Source organism: Diadema setosum, chromosome 11 (assembly GCF_964275005.1).
Source record: "Diadema setosum chromosome 11, eeDiaSeto1, whole genome shotgun sequence".
In the NCBI taxonomy this organism is placed as follows: Eukaryota; Metazoa; Echinodermata; class Echinoidea; order Diadematoida; family Diadematidae; genus Diadema; species Diadema setosum.
Genome location: NC_092695.1, coordinates 35,465,410 through 35,490,413, shown reverse-complemented (window position 1 = coordinate 35,490,413; position 25,004 = coordinate 35,465,410). Strand labels below are relative to the sequence as shown.

General features: G+C 36.9%; 1 protein-coding gene across 1 annotated transcript in view; it reads right to left on the bottom strand.

Moving 5' to 3' along the window:
• Window positions 1–15,964, bottom strand: part of LOC140235526 (protein diaphanous homolog 2-like) — a 105,060-nt gene extending 89,096 nt beyond the window's left edge. Inside the window, exon 1 of the mRNA XM_072315550.1 lies at window positions 15,682–15,964. Coding sequence (XP_072171651.1) covers window positions 15,682–15,768 — 87 coding nt within the window. The 5' untranslated portion in view covers window positions 15,769–15,964. The remainder of the gene's footprint in view (window positions 1–15,681) is intronic.
• Window positions 15,965–25,004: the final 9,040 nt, after the last annotated feature.

Below are 25,004 nucleotides of genomic sequence, written 5' to 3'. Positions count from 1 at the left end.
TGCTATGCTTATTCTCATGATCTGAGAAATATTGTAAACACTAAAAATCATGATGTCTGACAATTCTTCTCATCGTACTAAAAGAAAATCAAAGTGTCTGTCACTACTGTATAATACAGTGTTGTTGGCTCTGCAGTTTGCTGTGTACAGCAATGCCTATGTAATTGGGGTGTAAACAACAGCCAGGCTGACTTGCAGAATGTTTCAAAAGGACTCAAATAGTGCATGGAGTCACCTGACAAATAAAAAAAAACAAAAAACAAAACTAGAAATGTCGCTTTGGCGACTGGTATGCCTCCGCCATAATGCATGATTTTCCCAATAGGTCTAGATAGTACATGTGGACAATGTGTGATTACATTTTCACAAAATTGGCAAAATATTGAAATGACAAGTTTGTCACAAATGTGTTGAAATTTCACCTTCCTTGACCTAGGTTTAATTGGATGAATAGGAGAGCATGTATCTAGGGATTTAAGGACTTTAACTTGACTTTGACCCATTCATACATTTAGGCATTGAGTAATTTTCAAGGTACAGGTGAGGAGAAAAAGTGCAATTTCTGAATTGAATAGTAAATTGTTACCATTTTCATCTGGCCCTTGACCCTAAAATTCATAAGATAATCACTTCCAGGTAGAACATGCATAATATGTACTAAGTTTCAAGATAACTTGAGCCACTTCGAGATATGGAGGAAAAAGTTAGTTCAGCACTTTCACTTGATCTTTGACCTTTTGACCTTTGAGGCAAAAAAAGAAGAAAAAAAAAAAACTTTCCAGAGAATTTCTATTAGGTTACACATGCATACACCAAGTGTAAAAAAATAATAACCCTGCTGGCATTGCATAAATATGAGGGAAATAGTAAAATTTTGAAGTGTTGCACTTGACCTTTGACCCTGACCTTTGACCCCATGAACCCTACATTCTCTAGATAATCACTTCCAGTCAGTACATGTATGTGGGCATTTCCACGGTAACTCACGTTACATTTTGAACTCAAAATTAGATTGTTGAGATCAATATCCTTAAAACCTAATTAGTGATATGAGTTACTATATGTGAATGAGTATCATGCACCTCCATCCTACCTCACAGCAACATAACATCCACAGACTCTTATGTGAACTATGAGAAAAAACACTACAAATGTCGGTAACTCACGTTACATAATTTGGACATGCAAAAATTTGGCATGTCTTATATTCAAAAGTTTCCTCAAACAAGAAACAGAGAGACTTTAAAGTCTATTGTGTCAAAGTCATGGACTAACAACATACATCACCGAGTATGGTAAAAATTCAAATTGTCTTACATTCTCCAGGTATCGTCATGTGAAGCGATAACTCACGTTACGGTAACTCACGTTACAGTTTGTCCACATGATCACAAGACGATTTTTTGTCTTAATAATCCAAAGAAAACTTACCAAGACAACTTTTTTTCACAAACAAACTCCAGGAATAAAGAATCTAAATTGATTTGAACATTGATCTGACAGTAATTAATCCCATTTTATCCATGAGATTACCAAAAGGCAGGAAACTTTACATTTAGAATACCAACTTGAAGATAAATTTCATTTTTAATTGAGTCGTTTTCCAAGCTTTCATTTGTACTGAGACAAAAATTATATTCAACAAAATGATATGAAACAGAGTCTACTTCATTAAATTACACTCTTTTCCAGTTAACAAATGCATCAGAAATTGAGGATTTAATTGAGGATTTGATTTGATTGTTTTTTTATTTTACTAGATTTAAATGGATTTCAGGCTATCTAGATAAAGCAAGTCATCCATAAACTATTCCATTTAATACACTGAGTCACGAGACTAGAGACCTGTACATGTAGTCTGTGGAGAGTTTAAAGTTCAGAAATGAAATATTTCAATAAATCTTTTAACTTTTAAACAATGCAATATATATTCCAATTATTTGATAATTGTTTTAATTACTCAATAATCACTTGTTTGTATGTTTGATTTGTTTACAAATTCTTATACGAAACTGGTACAGAAATTAGACTTGAATTGCAGAAACTGCAGATAAATTTTAGTTATCTGCTACCAGTATTGATCAGTTTAATAAAACATGTTTATAAATGTTTAGCCTTAAAAAACAATGGCTTTGGTCTATGAAATGTCAAGTAGCCATTATTTAAATTGTACATACATGTAAAAAGTATATAATACCAGTATTTTCTAGAGTAATCAAGCAGCCTGAAGCAGTAAATCCCAATGAAAAACATGAATAGTAAATATTTTGTGACCAGGAGGCTAACTATTAATATCACAAAATGTTGATAGTTTGCTTTAAGGTAGTGTACATAACTGTCCAGCTCTTAAAGAAAATGTCTGATAATGAGGTTCACATTCAACAAGTTTTTGGTAATAGATCAGCATGTAAAGTAAATTATAGTAAACATGGAAAAGTTTCATTGTAGGATTTTGCAACAATATAGCTAAAACCTCAGAGTAGAATAGTATAAAACACATAAGCGTGTCATATTCACAATGTTCAGTTCTCAAAAATCTCAGAAAAAACAGCAGGAAGCGAGATCCAATCTTAAAATTATGTTCATACATGTAAATGTTTCAGCCTCATAAACAATGGCTTTGGTCTATACAGGTAGGTATAAACTATGAAATGTCAAATAATAATCACTTGAATTACAAAAACAAGATTTTAAAGAACTTTTCAAGAGTAATCATGCAGTGATTATCCCAATCAGGAGGCTTTTAATAGTTATCACAAAATTTTTATAATTTGCTGGAACAAGGTCCATGCAGCTTCAGAAGAAATGTCTTTTAACAACTTTCGTAACAGATCAGTATACATGCACTGTAATATAAAATAGTAAATATGGAACAGTTTCTTTCAAAAGTTAACATGTGATGAACATGTGTAATTAATACATTGTACATGTAGACCAGTTGGTTTGGTGATAGAGAGAGACCAAGAGAATAACAGTGAATCTACTGGAAATAGAATCTTAATACAAGAGTTCAGTAATCATGTACGCATTGGTTACTTACAATCACAACCTTCATATCATTTCTTGGTATTAAAGAAAAATCATGTCGGTAACTCACGTTACATTGCGGTAACTCACGTTACATGGTAACTCACGTTACAATTTTAAGACCTCTGTTATGAGAATTTGAAGCAAAGACTATAAGTCCCATCATATTTCTTGGATGTGTGCTGCATAGTTATTTGATAATCCAAAATACCATGTCTCAGTTGGGCATAGTAAAATTGCTAGGTTAAAAAGTTCATGTTTCGGTAACTCACGTTACAGCAGCTTCTCGAGCTATGTAAGAGCACGCTGGTGTCCGAAGTACATGTACATATCTTATATCGAGGTCTCCACTTTATTTTCTGCAAGATTAATATATTTTTGATTTGTAAAACCAAGCAAAGTTTGATTTGAGCCTCAAATATAAAAAATAATCACAAAGAGCAACAAAAATGCATTTTTAGGGATTTTTAGGTCAAAAAATGCTTTCTGGCTTCAAAAGGTATAAAAATGCACAAAAAGGAACTTTTCTTAAACGTAAAGTTGGTTTCACACACTTCAAACTATGGCTAACAAAGTAAGATTATCAGTTGTCCTGAAATATGCGGGTAAAATTTTGGTGGTCATGTCGCACAACTCACGGAAATGCCCACTATGTTCCATGAAGATACCTTGAACAATTTTCCAAGGCACGGAGAAAAAAAAAGAAGTTTTGATATTTTTACTTGACCTTTTGACCTTTGACCTCATGACCCAAACTTTCACCAGAGAATCTTAATTGGGTAATACATGTATACACTAAGTTTCAAGAAAATATCTTCAGGCATTCAATAGATATGGCGAAAATAGTGAAATTTCATGTATTTGACCCTGACCTTTTGACCTTTGACCTTTGACCTCATGACGCAAACTTTCACCAGAGAATCTTAATTGGGTAATACATGTATACACTAAGTTTCAAGAAAATATCTTCAGGCATTCAATAGATAAGGTGGAAAAAGTGAAATTTTATGTATTTGACCTTGACCTTTTGACCTTTGACCTTGAGCATGTGCACCCAAAAGTTGATAGGCACAACTTCACCCCCTAATACACATACATGCCAAGTTTCATTAGGATACCTCAACAGGTTTTGATAGTTACCTTGTCCACAAAATTCATTACGGACGGACGGAAGGACGGACGGACGGACGGACGGACGGAAGGACGGACGGACGGACGGACGGACGGACGGACGGACAACCCGAAAACATAATGCCTCCGGCACCACTTCGTGGCGGAGGCATAAAAATGGAAATCAACACAGTAACCTTCACGCAATAGAGCAGGCCATACTCTGCAGCATGCACTATTCCTGCCTGATCTTTCAGCACAGTTGCCTCACAACTATCACTAAAAGTGAAATGCCACAATTTTTCTGATATCATGATCTTTCCCTGTTGATGTGAATTGTCCTCATGTTTTAGGCATTTCATGAAGTTCAGTGGCAAAGTATTACTACCCTCCTCCATGAAAATTGATCGCTGAGTGACCTTTGACCCTCATGTGATTTGACCCCAGTGCCCCTTGCAATCCCTACCACCATCTCCTGCCAACAGTTCTTGGTCTCGTAGTCACAGCACTCGCTGATGTAAAATGCTGTGCTTGCTTTCAATGCAGCAACTTTCACTTTCTCAGTGTTAAACAAGCATCTGTAAAATGATAGACTTTTCTTTTGTTACACATTAGATTATGTTATTGTTACATTTTATGGTCCTCTTGCATCCAACTTATTTGGGGAAAACCATGCTGCATGCAACACAAAGTTAAAGGAACTTGACTTGGCCCACGATTCCAGGCAAATGGGTCAAAGTGTGAGAAATATGATGCCATGTGACTTGTGTTTAATACAAAGGAAACCAACCGTTCAAACTTAGACGTTTTAATAGTAGTCAAATATTACTGCTACAGTTTCCAACAGCTTGAGGACTACACTGTATAATGTCTAGGTTTTCACTTCTTAACTTGAACCTGAAACTTGTAATATGAGAGGAGATCAGGTCATGGGGTTGTTTTCGTCAAACAGGCGTGGGCCAAGAATTCTATAGTTCTTTCACAAGTGAATCCTTGTCTCTATCTCAGGCTAGTGGAATGCAAGCCAAAGGATTGGTTTCGGCAGATTTTACATATAAAATCCTTTCGCTGCACACTCTAGGAATACCCAGCATTGTTGAGACTTCACAGTTTATACCCTACGTACAGCAGGCCTCTCAACACCACTGAAGCATGAACAGATCCCACAAAAGTCCTTCCTTTTTATGATTTTCTGCTGGATGCCCTCAAATCTAGGCAATTGCTTGCTAAAAACAACAACACTGCAGTGTGACTATCACAGATAGGAAGAAAAATGTGTTGCCATACTAGGTACTTTTTGTTGCTGTAGAAGCAAAAGTAAGGACCTACAGTATAGCCCCTACTTAGAAAAAAAAAAATCTGTTATCATATCATCAAACATTTGTATCACTGTACTGACATTCTAAAAAGTAACTTTCACGGTGGGCAAATTCACTGTTCTGTATCAGTGACTATACAGTAATGGCCAGAAATGAAACAATTTTCACATGTTGTTCTACTTTATCTACAGCTGTGATTGTCCAAAAGTGAACAATTCACAAGACCCTTTAAAATAAAAATGAGAAATCTACCAGCATAGGCCACTATGCATTTAAATCTGGAAACTACCAACATTAGACTTTTTGCAACATATTTCCTTCTTTATTGATAACAGTCTTGATTGAAACTCACCCAAGTTCACACTCGTCACTTTAAAATCGATAATCAAGTCCTCTCACACAATTCATTAAATTTGCATTATCAAAGCTTAAATAATTCATATTTTAATGAATTGATTTACATGATTCCCCCCCCCCCAAAAAAAAAAAGTGTTCTCAAGTTGTTACACCAAGGAGGTACTAGGCACTAGTTTTGTGCCCCTTAGCACAGTCCTGAGAGAAGGTTTCTCACAAGTACCTGATATGACTAAAACGCTCTGGCCGTAATTGCAAGAAACAAACCATCTGCTATCTCATTAGTAGTTTGATGAGTCATTCTCAGGCCATACACTGGGTACTTTACAATTCAGTAGATGCAATGCAGACATCTAGATCAAGTAGCATAGCAAATCAGTAGGTGAATGTTTGAACACTTGTTTAATCAGATGTAATGAGATACAAATTGGATTACAGGTGTACTGTGATCCAGGATGTGTACTATCGGGCTGTAGCAAAAAGGTGTAAGAAAATGAATTGATTCATCATCAATTGTGCATACCTTTCTTACAGAACTGTTTCTGGCCAAGAATTACTTGACATCACAGCAACTAACAAATGTACATTGAAATTTATACATACAACTACCAAAGAATGTGTGGATTGAAACATTTATTACAAATTCTTGGGGGAGGGGGAGAATACCCATAGATTTGATGTTCACTTTAAATATATCAGTTAAGAAGTTGTGGACATTGTAGCAATCTAAAAAATAAAAAAGATAAAACTATATGAATTGCAAAATGAAATAAATGGGTTGCTACAGAACTGAATGCTATTTAGATACATTAGTAAACTAGTGTGATACCAACTATGTGGTAATCTCCTGAGGGGGAAAAATGTGTTGTAAAAGAATCATACACTTAAAAGTGAAAAAGTTTGAATGTCAAAAGAGGGCTAAACACATTTTTCACATTCACAAGACTGCACTATTGAAAAAGTATTAATATTAAGTGTTTTTTTTTTTTTAGGGAAATGCCTGACAATGTAAACTTTCATTCTCTGAAAGCATCAATGAGTGTGATATCCATAATTTCTACATGCAATATCAAAGCCATTTTGTAATCATAAGTATCAAAAGTTATGGATATCTTTCCTCTGAAACGATCTACACAGTGTTGCAATAAGCACAAAGTAGGCACACGGCCTTCATCACAAGTTGGTAATTGTACTAATATAATGTTTTATTCTCCTAAAATACTCTTTATTCAATACAGGGGTAGAGTAAAAAAAAAATGTCATTAAAAGAAACGGCTGAAAGACTCTACATGCTTGATTAGTAATCTTTATTGCATTTTGATTTGAACATGCTGAAAATATACAACCAAATTAAAATAAAAATGCAATACAATATCACAAATCAAAACAGAAAGGGTTTAAACCTACACAGCAGAAAGAAATTGATAGAAACCAGATACAAGTAATGGATTTTCTTTCACTTTTGGCATCGTATGCCGAAAACGTGAAAATAGACAACCAGGTTCATCATGGAATATGAGTTTTGGCTATCCAAATTACCTTTTCGTAACCTCCTGACAAAGATGTCACCTTATTCATACAATTGTTTACAAAACCAAAAGATACATCTGCTAAACATTCAATGATTATTGCTCTTCAATCACTGCATGAGTGCAAAAGCTAAGACAATACCTTGCACTTGATTAGTTGCTTCCCTGTTACTCTCAGTTGCACAGTTTGACTGGGTGGGTCATTATGTAAACAAGTTCATAACAAATAAAACTGGGATCGTCACTCCAGCATGTATACAAGTGTAACACAATTAATTCAAAATCAGGGAAGAAAACATACATGTCCTACCGTTGTTTCTCTCAGTCTCGACTTGTTCTCCTTCAGCTGCGCCAGCACAGTATTCACATGCTCCTTAAACATGATGATTCAAACTATCAAGCACTCCTAAACACGGCGAAAAACTTGGGACGCAAGACTGACATGGTACAGTATATATCCACAAAGTGAGAGCTCGTAGGCATCACCCATAAAGGTTCAGTATCCAATCATTGTTTTTTTTTTTGCATGTACCAAGAACAGTCCCTTTTGAGGCAGACTCCAGAGTGAAAGTAGAATGATTGGAAATACGATGCTTGTATTGATGGTGAACAATAGAAATAGTCACAGATGCTACTTTCAAAATACACAATAGCACTCCAGATGCTGTACACACTGTTGCGCCCTGATTGGACGATATTTCTCCACAAGTAGGGACCTTGCACACATCTATTTCATATTTCGCACGGAGTAGGTATGGCACCGCAACCCCCTACCGGTAATCAATAAAATCAGATTAAAACAGTGCGGTTACTTCCACCCCAGCGCTAATGAGACACGACCCCGGCGAGTAACACGACAACCTCTGCAAAAACCGTTTCGGAGCACAGCAGTAGCAGCAGCAGGGAAGGGGCTACATATTGAGTCATTCCTAATCATGACCTAATAATGGCACAAACAAAAGGATGATGACCTTGCCAGGTTTAGATTGATATGTGATAGGTATGTATACATAGAAACATCTACGTTATCAGGTATTCGACTAAAATTAGCATGCATACACTTTATCTGCACAGATGTACTCAACTGAAGAGGGATAGTACTGTATCACTGGGACATTATCATAAATGTGTTTGGAATCACATCCACACTCTTTCTTTAAATAAAAAAAAAAATCAACCCTCATTTGATTTTTAGTTCACTCTCATTCTCTGCCTAATCAATGTCCTATGGTGAAGGTATGCCATCATTTGTTATCATAGGTATGCCATCATTTATTATAGGAAGGGCTTTTTTTTTTTCCTTTCTTTTTTAGCTTTACTTAAAATACAGAAAAGATTTGCCCTGCTTCATGCACAGCTTCAAATTCATTCAACTTGATTTTTAGTAGAGTAGAGTTCATCATGCATCATTTATGCACAGCTTTCGAGCTCTAACTACCAGAAACCTGATGCCGTGCCAAGAATCAAACTAATTCCTGCAAACAAATAACGGGAGAGGAAGAGAGCTGGACAAAATACAGAGAGTAAATCTTGTGAAACAGTTAAAAGGCTGTAGAAGCTGATCCAGTGAACTTGGCAAACTTTACTTTGTACGGTTCACTGCCTTTGTAAGATATTACTCCCAGGAGATAGCTGACAAGGACCTTGCAGTATTATGTGGAAGAATGAGGAGGAAAACATGTCAGTCTATGATATGATATTCAGAACTATGCAAACATATGAGGGATATCAAAAATTTCCACTGCAGACAGGACTTCCATGGAAAGACTTTGTGAATAAATCCTCTTTCAAACACTGCAGTTGCTTAGACACATTTGATCAACTTAAAAACTTGAATACCAGGTATGTACAAGTAAGTCTATACAGATTGTGCATTCACCATTCTGATTACCTCTTAGTTTGGCCTTTGCAGAGAAATTCTGAACCTAAAATCTCACAAACTAACAATGATAAAGAAAATCTTCATAATTATCATCTAGCTGCTGTGAAGAGAGGAATGACAATAATGGAATACATTCTGTGTGGAAGACATTTAGCCCAATACTACTACATGTACCCGGGTAGTTGAGATATTGTGACTGGCTTGGGCTCTGTGGAGGGTGATCCATACATTGTACATAGGCCCCGTTTTATCAAAAGATATAATTGATTATAAATTTCCTTACCACACAGGCTGCCATAGACTTACCATAGAAATCAACTACAGATTGTATATAATCAATTATAAGTAAAACAGGGCCATGGTCTACTCCCACTTGGTCTAAATAACCACCATTTAGTCTCAACCCACATGCATGGTCTAATCCCATTCCGTCTACAGCCAGTTCATCTCATCATTCAGTCACATTGCCACTTAGCCTTATTTCCAGTTCATCTACTTCCAGATGGTCTATGTTCATTTCGTCTACTAGTACCCATAGTGTAGTAAGTGCTATGGGAAAAATCCCATGGCAATGAAATTGCAATGAGACCATCTGGTCATTAAACAAAACAATAATTAGTCAAACTGGGCATCAGACCAAGTGAGGATTGGACCAAATGGGCATTAGACAAAATTGATAGTAGACCAAATGAGTTTTTTGGTCATACTGGTGTCAGATGAACTGGGAAGTAGCCCATCTGATATTACACTAAGTGGCAATAAACCTTGTGGAGCACTCTGTAGGATAGCTACCTGGTCTGCAGCCATGTTTACATCCACAGACCGTACAGACAGCAACCTGAGCTTGGAATGGGATCCCCCCTGTGCGCAGTGTGGGCCTTGACAGGAGACAAGTGTGGGTCACTTTAGGCCATTCCATAAGGGAGAAATCTGCTTCTCATTAATGCCACAATGTGACCCATTCAAAATTAGCAGGTCAATGGGTATTTTGACGGATAGTGAGTAATCAATGTGGAAACATCTATTAGACTGTACAGATACAACTGACCCCCCCCCCCCCCCCCCCACTTTATTATCCAGACAAACAAGAAAAGCATCTACCTACAGATTTGTGCTGGGCAATTAGAATTTCTATATGTAAGGTCATCTAATTTTATGATACATCCTCATGTAGCCACTGGCAAGCAGGTAACTAAAAAATTACAAGCATTTTACCACCTGAATGTGATCATGCACTACTTCTGAAAGCCTGCTGATTCAGTTTTGTATTACTACATCTAGGTATCTCAGTTCATCCCCTTATCAAGTTTCATCTACACATACCGTACAACACCCACCTCATCAATGAATGATGCATGCCGAGAAATCTCAAGGTTCTAAATAGGAAGACTGTATAGCAATATGAATACACAGGAGTTGAAAGCACCTTTATAACAGCTCATGCAAAACAAAAAGACAACGGCCCAGTCTCTCAAAAGGATGGGTCGAGTTTACAATTTAAAGCAAACCAAGTAAAGGCACCGGATATGCAAGATTGCCTCATATGTGTATTGACAAGGCTGCTTGCAGTGATATGAGGCACTCACAGGCACAGCTAACTACAACTGTACCCCCTAAACAATGCCTCTCACTCTTGGCTGGCTCACAGGCCATCATTTCATGTGATTTATTTCTATCGTACGTGCATAGGTCATTTCTCTCTCTTTCCCTGCACACTGACTGGGTCTGCATGCTACAATAGGCTGCTGTGGGGAGGAGAGAGGAAAATCTGTGGTCATTGGCTTTGTTCAATTTCAATTACAACAATTTATACCAACTCATTTTTATTTGTTTTTTTTCCTCTTGGCAATTCATATTTTGACCAGTCTGCCACCTATCTTACCCTACCAGGTCCACTTTATCATCAGATGATTGCACTAAATCTCTTATTACACTACTTGATACAATGTAGTTCACCCTCTACTACACTCATTTTGTTTTTCTGTAAGTATCACCCTTGCAGATACAATGTGTGATTACAAGCCCATCAAATACAAAGAATTAATTACTAGTACACTGACCAGCAATGGCGTGATGACAACAAGCAAAGAATAATGGTCTACCAGGTCTCACTAGGAGATGCTGGACCTGCATTTTCATCAAGTTTGTATTAAATTTAAACAAAGGGAGAACAGAAACCAAATCAATTTTACTCACAGTATTTCTATCACGGTCGAGAAGGGCTTGTACAGTTCTTCAATCCTCCATAATTGACAAAAGTCTTACATTTGTGCCACATTAGACTAGAAAACTGCCTATTCAATATGTAAGCCCCCCCCCCCCCCCATCTCTATCGAGGGATTAGAAATCACTGTCTGTTATAATAACTGTTGTTGCTATGGCATTAAACTAAAATGATCTATGCTCATATGTTTTTGCTTCACTTGCAAGGTAACTGTAATTATTGCAAGGTGCCACTGTTTATGACCCTGTAATAGTAATAAAAAAAAAAACAGGGCTCAGTCATGGTGCAATTAATGGATGTCTTACTACTCAATGCATCATCAGTATCAAGGCCATGCTACGAAGGTCATTGTGTACAAAGTCCATCCTATGGAGTATTCACACTTATGGCGTGATGATGAATGGGACTAATCAATGAGAGGAGCAGATTAAGGTACAGGGCACTCAATGGTATTTCCCACTGATGACAACAGGTATATGACAACTTCAAAGTTGATGACAGCACATGCCACAGGTGAAGGACATTAGGCTAATGAGTCCATTCTCACAATATGAATTATCTAAGCAATTTGCCAAACAAGTCGGTGTCATGCAAACTGTTGATGCCCACTTGTACACTGTATTGGCAGTAGCAGATCAAGTGATAACGATAATCCAAACAAGAATGCCACGCGACTACAGCATCACTCTATCTCAAGTTCTTGATTGCAGGCTTAGCTGGAATTCAAGTAGAGAGAATTATACAGCGTGCAATATCAAGCTACCTGTATTTGGTTCAGCTGTCCACTTTGATGTCTAGTCAACTTATAGTTTTTTTTCTTCAAAGCCAATTAAAAAAAAGAATAATTTAAACCTCTTTCTCGACTGAAACTTTGTGAGGCTTGTGAAAGGATAGATGTTAAACAGTCTCCTTACAATTCATCCAAGTGACACTAGATTTGAATGAGAGATTTAAGCACATAAGTATACACGATGTGTGCATGAGTGAAGTTGTGGTGCTAGTATAAAGATATAGCCTGGGGCTCTCTATTGTACCAATAGATCAATCAGGGGAACGCCTTGTCTGCAGCGCTGCTGACTGGTTACAAGTGGGGGAAAAAAAATATCTTGTACATTCCGTATTAGTATAAACAGGCTCATGTCAATCAAAAACTCGATATTTACGTTATACTTTAGGTGTAGTCAGGTAAACATCATTCCAATTTCCATGGGAACATTCATAGCATAGTGAAAAATGCATTAGACTCCAACAAGAAGTACATGTAGGCCCTATAGCCTACATGTACATTGCTGTTAAAAATCCTGCTTGGAACAAATATCCTAAAGCCCATGTTTTATACACAAATGTGCCTCTTGACAGGGCTTGTTAAATGTGTATGTGACCATTCTGGTGGAATAAAGCCCATATTACCACTTTCATGTCTGTATGTCTGGTGGCCATAATCACGATTCATAATACCTCTTTTATATCCATCTTGCCGTAATGTCTCCCCTCATTACTCTATGATCACATTGTATGCGTTATGCTACATTAAGCTGCTGTTAAAGAAATTTGACTTCGAGAAAGAGCATTCATTTAGCTGTGCAGTCAATGAGCCATGTTGTGATGTACAAAGTCCAACTTGATCCAAGTTCAAAATCTGCTAGCAAGAAGGCACACAATTGATCATGTATGCCATTAGGTGCAGTAAGAATGTATCAATGACACTGGGGGTTTTATCTAATTTGACATGCTTGAGCTGTTCTCAGTAGCTACACCTTTCAAAGCAGTTTCTCAGCATACCTGTAGCTTGACCTTTACCTACAATGTAACAACTGAAGCACAAAAATGCTTGGGGTAGTTCACAGAAACAAATGCATGCATAATACATTGTATGTGGAAAAAAACTTTACCTCATAAGGAACACTGCAGAGCAATCTACAAAACTTGGTTTATTGGTGATAATAAACAAAACATTTGAAAAATTGTGCACACAGTATGTAGCTAAACTCCATGATATTAATAACTGCTCAATGACAACTTGTGAATAGATTATTGCCTCCACCAAGGGAGGAGGTTATGTTTTCGTTACCGCTGGTTTGTGTGTTCGTTTGTTCGTTCGTTAGTTAGTTTGTCCATGTGCAAAATAACTCAAAAAGTAGTTAACGGATTGGGATGAAACTTGCAGGAAAGGTTGAGAATGACACAAGTAACAAACGATTAACTTTTGGTAATAATCCAATAATTTTTGGGGAATTTATGAAGGATTTTTGATATTTTGGCAGGTAGGGTCAATGAACTTGGGAGTTCAGGCTGCGCGTATTTGAGGTTTGTATGCGCGCACTAAAGTGCGTGCTCTAGTTTCTACTAGGCAAGGCGCGCCCTGCAGTTGAGGGTTTATGACGTAACAAAGGCTTCTATATTGGGAAATCGGGCGACTTTCAGCACACTATAAACACTTTCAGCATGCTGTAAGTTGTATGTACATGTATCGTAGGAGTTTTGTTAATGCTGTACATGTATGTTTAATATTAAACATTACCCAATATACAGAATTTGAAAGTTTCATGTGTTTGCATGGGTTATGCTAATTATGACAGTGGTTCCAAAATCTAACTCATAAAATTTGAGACCATGATGTCCTAATCATTTTTCATCAGTTAGTACATTGTATGGTAGCATGTCATGTCTAGGGCTAATTATCAACAAATTAAATGTCTTCTTCAATAACTTCACACAGTGCAAAGCATAAAGCTTCTTCTAGACTCAACACACACACACACACACACACAAACTTTACAAAGTTTAAATGATTGTGACCATTGTCTCTGACATTACATTTAAAAAGTCATGGAACTTTTATTTTCATAATTTGCTAAATAAGGTCTTTATGTCCAAGTTTTAAAAGTGAATAGCTTCCTATACCATTTATGAATTTTGTTACAGCTGTAACTTCAAAAACTTGCAACTTGATAATGGAGTGGCTTTTCACTCTAATGTGCAACTGCACATCATTATAATTCAAGCTGGCTTCAGTAAACAAGAGTAATATCAAAGAAGGGTCAAGCAAATTGAACATAGGTAGGCTAAAGTACATGAGAACTAAGCGTATTGATGGCATATATGCAATGTTAACACGTTCCATACTGAATTCTGAAATCCCCACATAGACTTAATACACATGCCACCAGGTTCCCGTATGGAACGGGTTAAAGTTTTTGTCAAGCTGTGATCACTTGGTCACAAATAGACACACACACGATATGAGATGAAAGGTGACAATGCAATCACCAAGTTACAACTTTCCCAATGTGGCAATCATGCTCCACACACAAAATCAATACATGTATAAAGATTTGTTTTTGGTCAGTAACTCCGGAACTGCATTGTCTGTACCCTAGTAACACTGAGTTGTTGTTGTTGTTGTTGTTGTTTTTTTTTTTTTTTTGGGGGGGGTTGTTTGTTTGTTTTTTAAACATGCAAAGCTTCATATTTTGAGCAATTTCTCACATTGTCATTTATAAAATTATATGTCTAATGATGTTCGATGGAATTTCCACCACCCATTTCTCTTTTGTTCTTTATTTTTTAATTCAAAGTCAAACAAACTCAAGCATTAATGAAAATTGATCCTCATTCATTGCATTGTGTTTTATGTTAAAATTCACTTTACACAACCTGCTAATTAAAGTGTTTGATCATCACGAATTCCATGTTGTTAGAAGTGAAACTGAAATGTTGACAGCAGTATAAAAAGACCACTGAATACTCTCTAGCACTCCAGTATACAACTTACAAGGGATCAAACTGCAACCAGCCCAAATAGACATGAAGCCTACAAATGTACAAATACTACAAGTGTTGAGCGTCCCTGGGTTTACCCTAATCCTTTGATATGGCTATTCACGTGTCTAAGTGTGCAGAGTCAACACCAATTTCACTGCAGATTTCTAACGTTATAATGTTTCTTTTTTCCTTCGTCTAACTTCATCTTCTTCTGCTCTTGGCATCATCAGATTCAATTTTTTTTCTAGAGTCTATAAAAATTTTACACTAAATTACAGCCACATCAACACGATGTCGATGCAATCAATGGTGGCGGATGACACGGACAAAATTAATACCATGTCCATAATAACATCACAGTCATAGGCTAAACTACAAACGAGATGAATAGAAACAAATGCAGAATCTCAGCAGTGGCAAGTTTTTTTTTTCTTCTTCTTCTTTTTTTTTATGGACGTAGGCTAAATTTACCTTGAAGTCCTTGAAGCCAGTGATGGCGATACTGTGTGGCCGCCTGCGGCTGGGGGCCTCACGATCACGATCTCGTTTCTCGCTCATCTTTCGATCCTGATGAAATTACAGTTTTGCCTTTTGAAAAAATCCCAGAAAGAATAGAGTAGGTCTACAGGATCCCGCTTTATCCTAAATAATCCTCCGTTATCCCGTAATATCCAGATGACAGTGGTAAACGACCTTTAAGAATTTCGTCATTTCAAATAATTTAATCGAACAGGTGAGATGTTTACTCCAGTCACTGCCAGTAGCGAAGTCGTCGATAATATAGCACAGGAGACTTCCGGTTACCAGTTGGTAGTAAATGATGTTACAATCTACGAAGACATGCTGTGCGTAAAAGCGGGACCGCACACGACTTCATAGGATGAGATGATCAGCGGAGCGCGCCGCAATTCTAATTAGACCAATGACTAAAGTTTGATACACAGAATGACCGTTGATGGCGTAAGTACCTGAGTGAGCAAGCTTGTACTGATTGTGACAAAATCGTTTGCCATAGTCGTGACTGAATATACCCGATTCGTCCGGTGCTGTATGTTCTTTTATAAAATTCGGAGGAAACCATAGCAACTAAAACATTTTTCCTTCAATCTATGCCATGTTCAAGCTAGCTCTAATAATCAGAGTAAAATGTAAGCAAATAGATTAATAAAAAGTTTGTCATATCCTTGATGAAAGAAGGACTTTGAAATTTTTACATGTCGTCATATAAAACAATATTAGTCGCGGCCACATACCCAAATTATGTCTCCAATATTATTGACTAAAATACATTGCATGAGATCGAGCAGGAAAAAAAAGTCTCCTTTGCATCAAAATATTGTTGTGTTGTGATAATAGTTGTTATTGTGTTTATGAAAAATGGGGGGGGGGGTGGGGCCTACGAAAAAAATAATAATAATTGGCCCCAGACAATAATGGCATAAAATCAGACGATAAACAGCTCAAACATTATTCTTATTACCTTACAGACTTTATGCTAATATATTATAATGTCTCCATGAGGGAGCTCATAATCAATGCCTCCAAGCGAGAAGCTCATGATAATGTTAATTATTACGATAATAATCAAATTGATGATTCAGGCGTGAGTTTCAAATTTAATTTGTAGAGGGAGACAAACTGAAGAAACTCACACCTGAACCTTCACCCCTCTGAATAATATCCTTCTTTCATTTAATAATTGATGATTATGATAATAATTATGTCTCCACGAGGGAGTTCCTATGAAAGGAAAGGAAGGTAGAGTATGGTCCGGACGGTGCATGTTGTTACCAAATTCCTGACAAAACAACAACAACAACAACAACAAAAACAAAAGCAACATCACATCAATGTGTGTAAAAACCGTGTCAACCGGAAAGTTGTTGATATCATTCTCTTCAGTCATACCTCTTCCATTGATTTAATCAAGTGGTTATGAACAATATCCGCCTGTCCGGAGATCAGAAGGTCGTAGGTTCGAATCCTGCTCGAGTACGTACGCCCATGATTTCTTTTTACGTCGATGTAGGGTAATTTGTCAATCAATTACAATGAAAACATCTCGACGGAAGAATTTCATGAATTTTTATACGCAGTACCCTTTGCATGCTATAACTTATGATTAGAACCAACACTTGCTGTCGGGCGGAAGCTCGGAGGTCTAGTGGAGATGACGCCTCTCCAGAGATCAGGAGGTCGTAGGTTCGAATCCTGCTCGAGTAGGCTACGCCCATGGTTTCTTTTGTCATGGCTACTACTAAAACACTGATCAATTCAGTGAATATTTACGCCAGGTCGATGTAGGGCAATTTGTCAATCAGTTGCAATATCACTTTTGTGGGATACATGTGAAAACATGTTGATCTCACTGAAACGATTTAACTCCATTTGTGTTAATTTGAAATAACTACAATTAAAGTTACTTACAATGAATATAGTAAGAAAATGTTGGATATTGTCATAATTACTTGAAGAATATTAACTATTATATAACATGGGGTATCACTGGGAAGGCTTGATTTTGCCCTATCCGATGATCGACTTACTTCAGAATGTTTCAAATTGGCGATTAACCTGTTTTGCAATCAACCTCTGTCATGTGATTATACCTTGCAATTCCGATAATATTTATAATGTCCAGTATGAAACTTCTAACATTAATGTTTCACGGTTGGAACTATCAAAGTCGATTAGAACATCACAGAGATACTGCAGTGGAATTTCGCGTGATGGGTTATCCGCAAACACCATTATAATCTCCAAATAGGAATATCAGGTGACTGCAGATCGGATCAAAGATTATTTCATCCAAGTTAGCAACGTTGTAAGTCTTCACCTGCGAAAATGTTAAATATGGAGTGGCTAATGCAGGGTGCAAAACAGCTGAAAGCTGCTAATATTAATTAATATCCCAAGTCAAGCGAATCGCTAATCGACAACGATCTCTTCCACCTGTATAAAATATTATTATATATAATATTAATACCTGTACAAAATTGTTATGTACGCATGACTATGCACATAATTATCTATTTCTTCTGAGTACTCTTGTTTATTATCATTTTGATGTGAAAATTTTTGATTTTGCCATCATGCCATCTACACAAGACTTTAGTGGAGAAATAAAACAAACTGAAAAAAAAAGATAAGGCTGGCCAGTGGTTGAGAGGAGTAAAATTGGGCCAAAGAGGGCCAGTCACGGAGCCTAATTCGATCCTATAGCAAAATCTTCGTCACTGTGAGGCAACATGACCCCTTTGACTCAACGATTTGATCACAATGGGACATTAGTAGCCTAAATGATTTGCTGTACATCCGCCTTTATTCCTCGACCACCGGAGACTTCTTCAGCCTTTAAAGCGAAGATAAATGAGAATCAGAGAAGCATATATCAATATATTATTGATGATGTTAAATTCTTTGCTTTTTCCACCTGTCGTTGAAAGGACGGGTGCACCGTGATTGTGTTTGTAAAAGAATGTTTTCATCTCTGATTGAATCTTTATAATACGTCGAAAGAAATTCATCTTCAGAAAAATCGCACTCAGTGAGTTAAACAAGCATCCGGAATGCCTTCATTCACCAATGGATTGTTTCGTCAAAGACCCGGAAACGGATGCGTAGCCGGTGCTGTAATCCTGGTTTCCATTATACAGTGTATTGGCAAGCGGAAGTCATCATCTTTATTCTACCGGCCTTTGGGATGGTTTTTTGTGTTGATGGTATAAATGGGCCGGGCAGTAGAATCATGGCGCTGTATTTGTTTTACTTCATGACTTGTGATACGATACGCAAGCTTGGTTCATCGTGTGAATTTTGCTTAGGCGTATCCCCTATGAGGATGCACTCGAAACACTTCTATTCTCGATACACTGCACAGAAATGAAAGCATGACATTACAAACCTCGGTCAATTTCCACTCAGCGGTTGGATAAATAATTATGATAATTTTTACATGCTATAGCGGGACGTCTTGTTATTGGAAGAAATTTTCGCTTAAAAAAATGAAAAGTGATACTAAATGATAACAAAAGGGTGTTAGCACAATCGATAGAAGGAATTTCGTGTGTATATTTCTGAAAGAAAAAGAAAACGAATACTTTTCATTTACGGCTCATGCGGAAATTTGATTTTATGAAATTGCGTTATAAAACCGTATCACTTTCTTGAGTCACAGCAGATTTTACCTTTTACCTGAGTGAGTTTTGTGTTCCGAATTAGACTCCCATGAACAGATCATGACTTTCAGCATCTGGAATATTAATGTTCTGCCTCAAGGTTTAAAATGCTATTCAGAAAGGTTATAAGCCCCAAGATGGACTTCAGAGTATAAACAACCTCCCTCAACAGTTTTTCAAACACTTTGCCGTTTCTAAACAAAACAATGATCCCTTCCCATTATCAATCTTAAACATTTAACGTGGAGATGATTCCAGATCAGGTTACAGAAGCTAACGAATACCCATCCACACGTCTGACATCTCAACAGATACCACGTCAATCTCTATACATTATCACGTAATTGTAACTAGAACTTTTTAATCTCAAGGCAGGAAACACAATTATTAGCAGAGACATTGATATAAGCGAAAAGTTGAGTTAGAACACTTACCATGACAATGAAGAAGTAACTATAAAACTATGTGTTGATGATGGTCAATAAAGCCGTCTTGAACGTAACAATGTATAGTCAGCCAATAACATTGCAGTCTGATTCCAGTTTCACAAGAGTCACAAGTTCCATAGATCAACGCCACCGCCTATCTATTCGATATAAACGATATCAGTGTGCATACAACGCACGTTGTCCAATATTATTCTGACGATATCTTTGCGGGTTTTATTTGGTGGTTATTCCGTAATCGATACTCCACATGGGGGTCACTGTTGATAGCCCAATGAACGGAAATTCTATAATACCTGTAGCTGTACAAGTGGAGATATTTCCTGGTGTTGGATTTATTGGTTGATCAAGTCCCAAGACAACCATCCATTATCTCTGGATCATGACGAACCATTTACCAGTGATCGAAGCTGTCTGACAAAATTATATGCACTTATCTGCTTGTAACAACATCTGCGTTTCTTTAAGTGTTCGTGTCACATCGCTTTCAGTTTTCATAACAGAGTAATAATAATCCGAGATGCAGACACTCGTGTAAATGTAAATCACTGTATTAAGATATACCACATGCAGAAGTGTAGAGGACTTATAGCGGAAAATTATCTTGTTCGTGCAAGTACACACGTCGTTAAGGAAGTCAGCATGAATATTATACGTTCAACATAATTATAAGCTATTTGAGAATGGGATTTTATGAGATTGCAACACAAATAAGATATAATCTGTCTTTGTTTGTTTTAGGATAACGTTGTCTCAATATGACTGTCATAACATTTCAGTGATGTAATCTATAAGAGATTGACACGCCTTGAGTGCATAATTTTTGTTGTGAGCGCAAAGCGCACCTTCCTCAAGACGCCTTTGTACCAGATGAGCAAATTGGAAGAAATTTACATATACATTAAATATAAAAAAAAATCAAACTTATGAAAGTTCAAGCTGTCATATACTGACTGGGTTGATAAATATAATTTATTGCAGATACATGCGCAACATTGCAGACGTTATTATGTCACCAACTTGCAAGTCTCTGATTAGTTTGTGTATAAAAATACATTATGTTTTGATTATGATTATGATTTGATTTTTATGTTTTGATAAGTAACTAAACCCCTTTCTCCTCAAAAGGCACCACTGCTGCATGTATGGGTAATACTGCAACGTATGCAATAAAAATATTGAATGAATGCCCACGTGCTTAATGTCATCAACGAGAAAATTAATTGGTGAAGATTTGTGTATATAGGTCAATGAGAGACATGTCGGATCTTGACATCAAACCCTCAATTAGTTTGCAAGTTGATGACTGCTGTAATGATATCACTGTTCTGTGGAAATATAGGAAGGTTCTGTTGGGAATCAATAACTTTTTTTAAAATACTTTCTTTCTTTTTTAAAGCCTGACTTTGAAAACACCTCTTCTATGCATTCTTTGTTTGTTTGATTTTACTCAACTTATTAGCCCTATGTGTGTCAAGGACTTTGAACAGTGTGGGCAAAGTTGTGTGCCAATTAGCACTCAATGCACACAAAGGACGACAGCTATAAATTGCACTTTATATAGGTGTGCAATTACACTTTAAATGTCCGTATATAATATTCTCTTCCACCTTTTGAATGCTACCGTCTTTGTTCAAACTCTTGAAATCACAATTGGCGAAACATCGTCAGAGTTTCGAAAGGCACTTGGTCTATATACTGCAGCACTGTATTGCAACTTTATATAGTTATGAATAAATATATCATTGGGACACTTACGCCTGGTGACAAGGAAATGAGTTTCCAGATGATGTTGTTTTCCTTTGCGTGAGGTGTTCAGAAACCATGAGCACGGGAATAGATAAAGGAAAACTGCAGAAAGACATTTGAAACTTAAAATAGACAAATTTTGGCGAGTTCTGCTTTCAGGCCAATTTTATAGGTGAACCAGCAATAAGAATATTCAAGGAAAATGTTAGACCAGTTAAAACTATATTCTGAAAAGAAAGAGATTTTTATCAAATCTGATGAAAAATTATGGAAGTGATCAATTGCGAAGTTCACTATTTTTTTTTTTGCAAAACAGTTCTCGAACAGTCGATATGAATATGCAAATGAGTGAGCTGATGATATCATCACCTCACAATATCCCATTGATTGTGTACTGCAAACAACAACAAAAGCTGACAAATACTCATATGGTTGTTTTTTTTTTTCCTGCCAATCAAAGTGTAAACCATAATGTTATTCCTGTTGATTAGCTTCAAAACAATGCTCAGTGAATATATCAGAATTTGATACTGGGGTATAATTGCGTTTGAACTAAAAGAACGAAAATTTCAAGATTTTATCTACAAACTATTGGTGGTTAGTTGTGAGGCGATGACATCATCAACTCACTCATTTGCATATTCGAATTAACTGTATTTTCAAGAACTGTTAGGAGAAATTTAGCGAGGCTTCAAAGTTCCATAACTTCGAATTCTTCTCCGATTTTGATCAAATTTTCACTATTGTGGTTATAGAATTTTAGTTTCATCTGGTCCGGAATTCCCCTTTAGAGATTTAATATTCGATACCTTCTGTAAGTTCATTTTATATATCATGCATTATTGTCTGTCCTGAGATTCTAGACTCACGATGAAGCCGGAAAGTTAGTGCCTTGTGCAGAACAGAAGTTGTGACAGATCTAAGTATATAAGACATTGATGATGGCGTCTGCAAAACCAGGTTGTATTTCGAGAGACTTAGTTTCTTCTGGAAAGGATTTACAATCCTCTCCAGTATTTCATAGGAAGAAGATCGACTGATTTCTCTTTGAGTCTTCAAGTCAGTAAGATAAGGTCAATAAGATTCGCTCTCTTCTGTAGTGGAGTGATGATAATGATGATGAGACGATGATGACGGTCGTAATAAAGGGTAGTCATTAATAATAATATTGATATGCTTACTGCCAATACCGACATCAGAATGTGTTCTCGTTTACATTTTTATCAAATCAAATATTTGCTGGACTCTACATTTTTCCTTTCTTTTCAGGGGAGGAACATTGCAAGACCAGAACAATCCGTTGATAGCAGCCTACTATACTCCTTTCTTGTATTGCTTTCAAAAAGCAATAAACTCAGTGTACATTCCAGTCTGATCAACAGCAAACTCGCCGTATTTATAGAGAGTTATATAATGTCTCTCTCTTCTATATTAAAGGGATGATACAGTATTGGTGGAGATGAGAATTGGGCTTTTATCTTTTTGCAAGATACCAAGAAAACACTTATGAAATAGTACAGAGCATACCATTTTATATATATAACACAGTGCTTATATAGCGCATATCACTACCGTGGAGTCTCTATATGCGCTTTAAGGGAGAGGGATGAAAGTAGAAAGAGGAAATGTCGTGTACAATGTATGAACCATAAATGCAAGTGGGAGCTTCTTTTATATAACACGGAACAGCGTTCCACAGTATGGGGGCAGCATGAGCAAAAGATCGCTCACCATAAAACTTTGTTGTGATAGCAGGACATTGGAGAAGATTTTGCTGAGTTGATCTTAAATTACGAGAAGGAGCGTATCTAACCAAAAACTTACTGAGATATTCTGGTGCCATTGAATGCCTGCACTGATAAGTCAGTAACAGTATCTTAAAAACTATACGTGACTGAACAGGAAGCCAATGTAGCTGCTTCAAGATGGGGGTTATGTGAGAATTCTTCTTCGTGCGGGTGATCAATCTTGCAGCTGCATTATGAATTGCCTGGAGTTTATGTAAATGTGAGTCAGAGATATTATACAGCAAACTGTTACAATAGTCTAAATGACATATAACAAAAGCCTGAACAAGCTTCTCAGTGGTCTTTGCATCCAAAAACTGACGAACTTTTCCAAGTTTATATAAAGCGAAGGATGCCGATTTACATTTCTCTGAAACAAATTTGTCCATGACCATATTCTGATCAAATATCACACCAAGGTTTTTGGCTGTTGTACCAGGTACAATGAAAATACTGTCAATCTTTATTGCAGGAAGTTCCATTCTTCTGCGAAATCGAGATGTAAGGTGTAAGATCTCAGTTTTTTCATTATTCAGTTTAAGACCATTTCGGATTGACCATAGTTTAACTTCTTTGACACAACATTCTACTTGAGAGATTGCATCCTGCAGGTTACAAGGTTGAAATGAAATGTATAGCTGAGTGTCATCAGCATAACACATCCCTGACATTCGGTTGGACACGATAATATCTTGTAAAGGAGAAGAATACATGGTAAACAACATTGGGCCAACCACAGAGCCCTGGGGGACACCAATATCTAATACGTGAGCAGAGGATTCTAACTTATCTATTACAACCGTCTGCCTTCTCTGCTTGAAGTATGATTCAAACCACTTGTAAGCAAGAGATGTGATACCAAACTTGTGTTGCAACCTCTGCAGTAAAACATTGTGCCTGATGGTGTCGAATGCCGATGAAAAGTCAAGCAGAACAAGACCATGGTTTCATTACCATGGTCTAGAGAGAGATTGATATCATTTGACACTTTTAGTAATGCTGTTTCACAACTGTGGAATGGTCTGTACGCAGACTGCAGGGGAGAGTGTAAATAAAGATAATGCTGAATCTGCCGAACGGCAGCTCTCTTTCCAAGAAATGAAAGATTAGCAACTGGTCGATAATTCTTCAACTGCTCAAGATCCAACCTTGACCCTTTGATTAGGGGAAAAACAATGGCATCCTTCAGACTATTAGGAAATGTACCCTCTTCAAATGATCTATTTATGACGCATGTGATATATGGAGCAAATTCTACAACACACTTCTTTACAAGAGAAGTTGGCATTGGATCAAGTTTACACGTTGCAGCACCCGACTTCTTGATAATTTCCTCCACTTCATAAATTTTCATTCTTTCGAACTTAGAGAAATTCACGTTCTTGCATATCTGATCTGGAGCTGGTGTGGGATCTGTACTCATACTACACAAACTGTCAGATATTTGTCTAACCTTGTCAACGAAAATTCTAACCTTGTCAACGAAAATTCTGAAAATATTCAGGTAATGCCACAGAATCAACACTAGGCAAAGTTAAAGAAGCCTTTTAGGCTTAAACATCCTTTCAAATTTCTGGAACAACTCACGAGAGCTACAGTCCTCAAACTGTCCGTGATGATAAATTCAAAGTTTA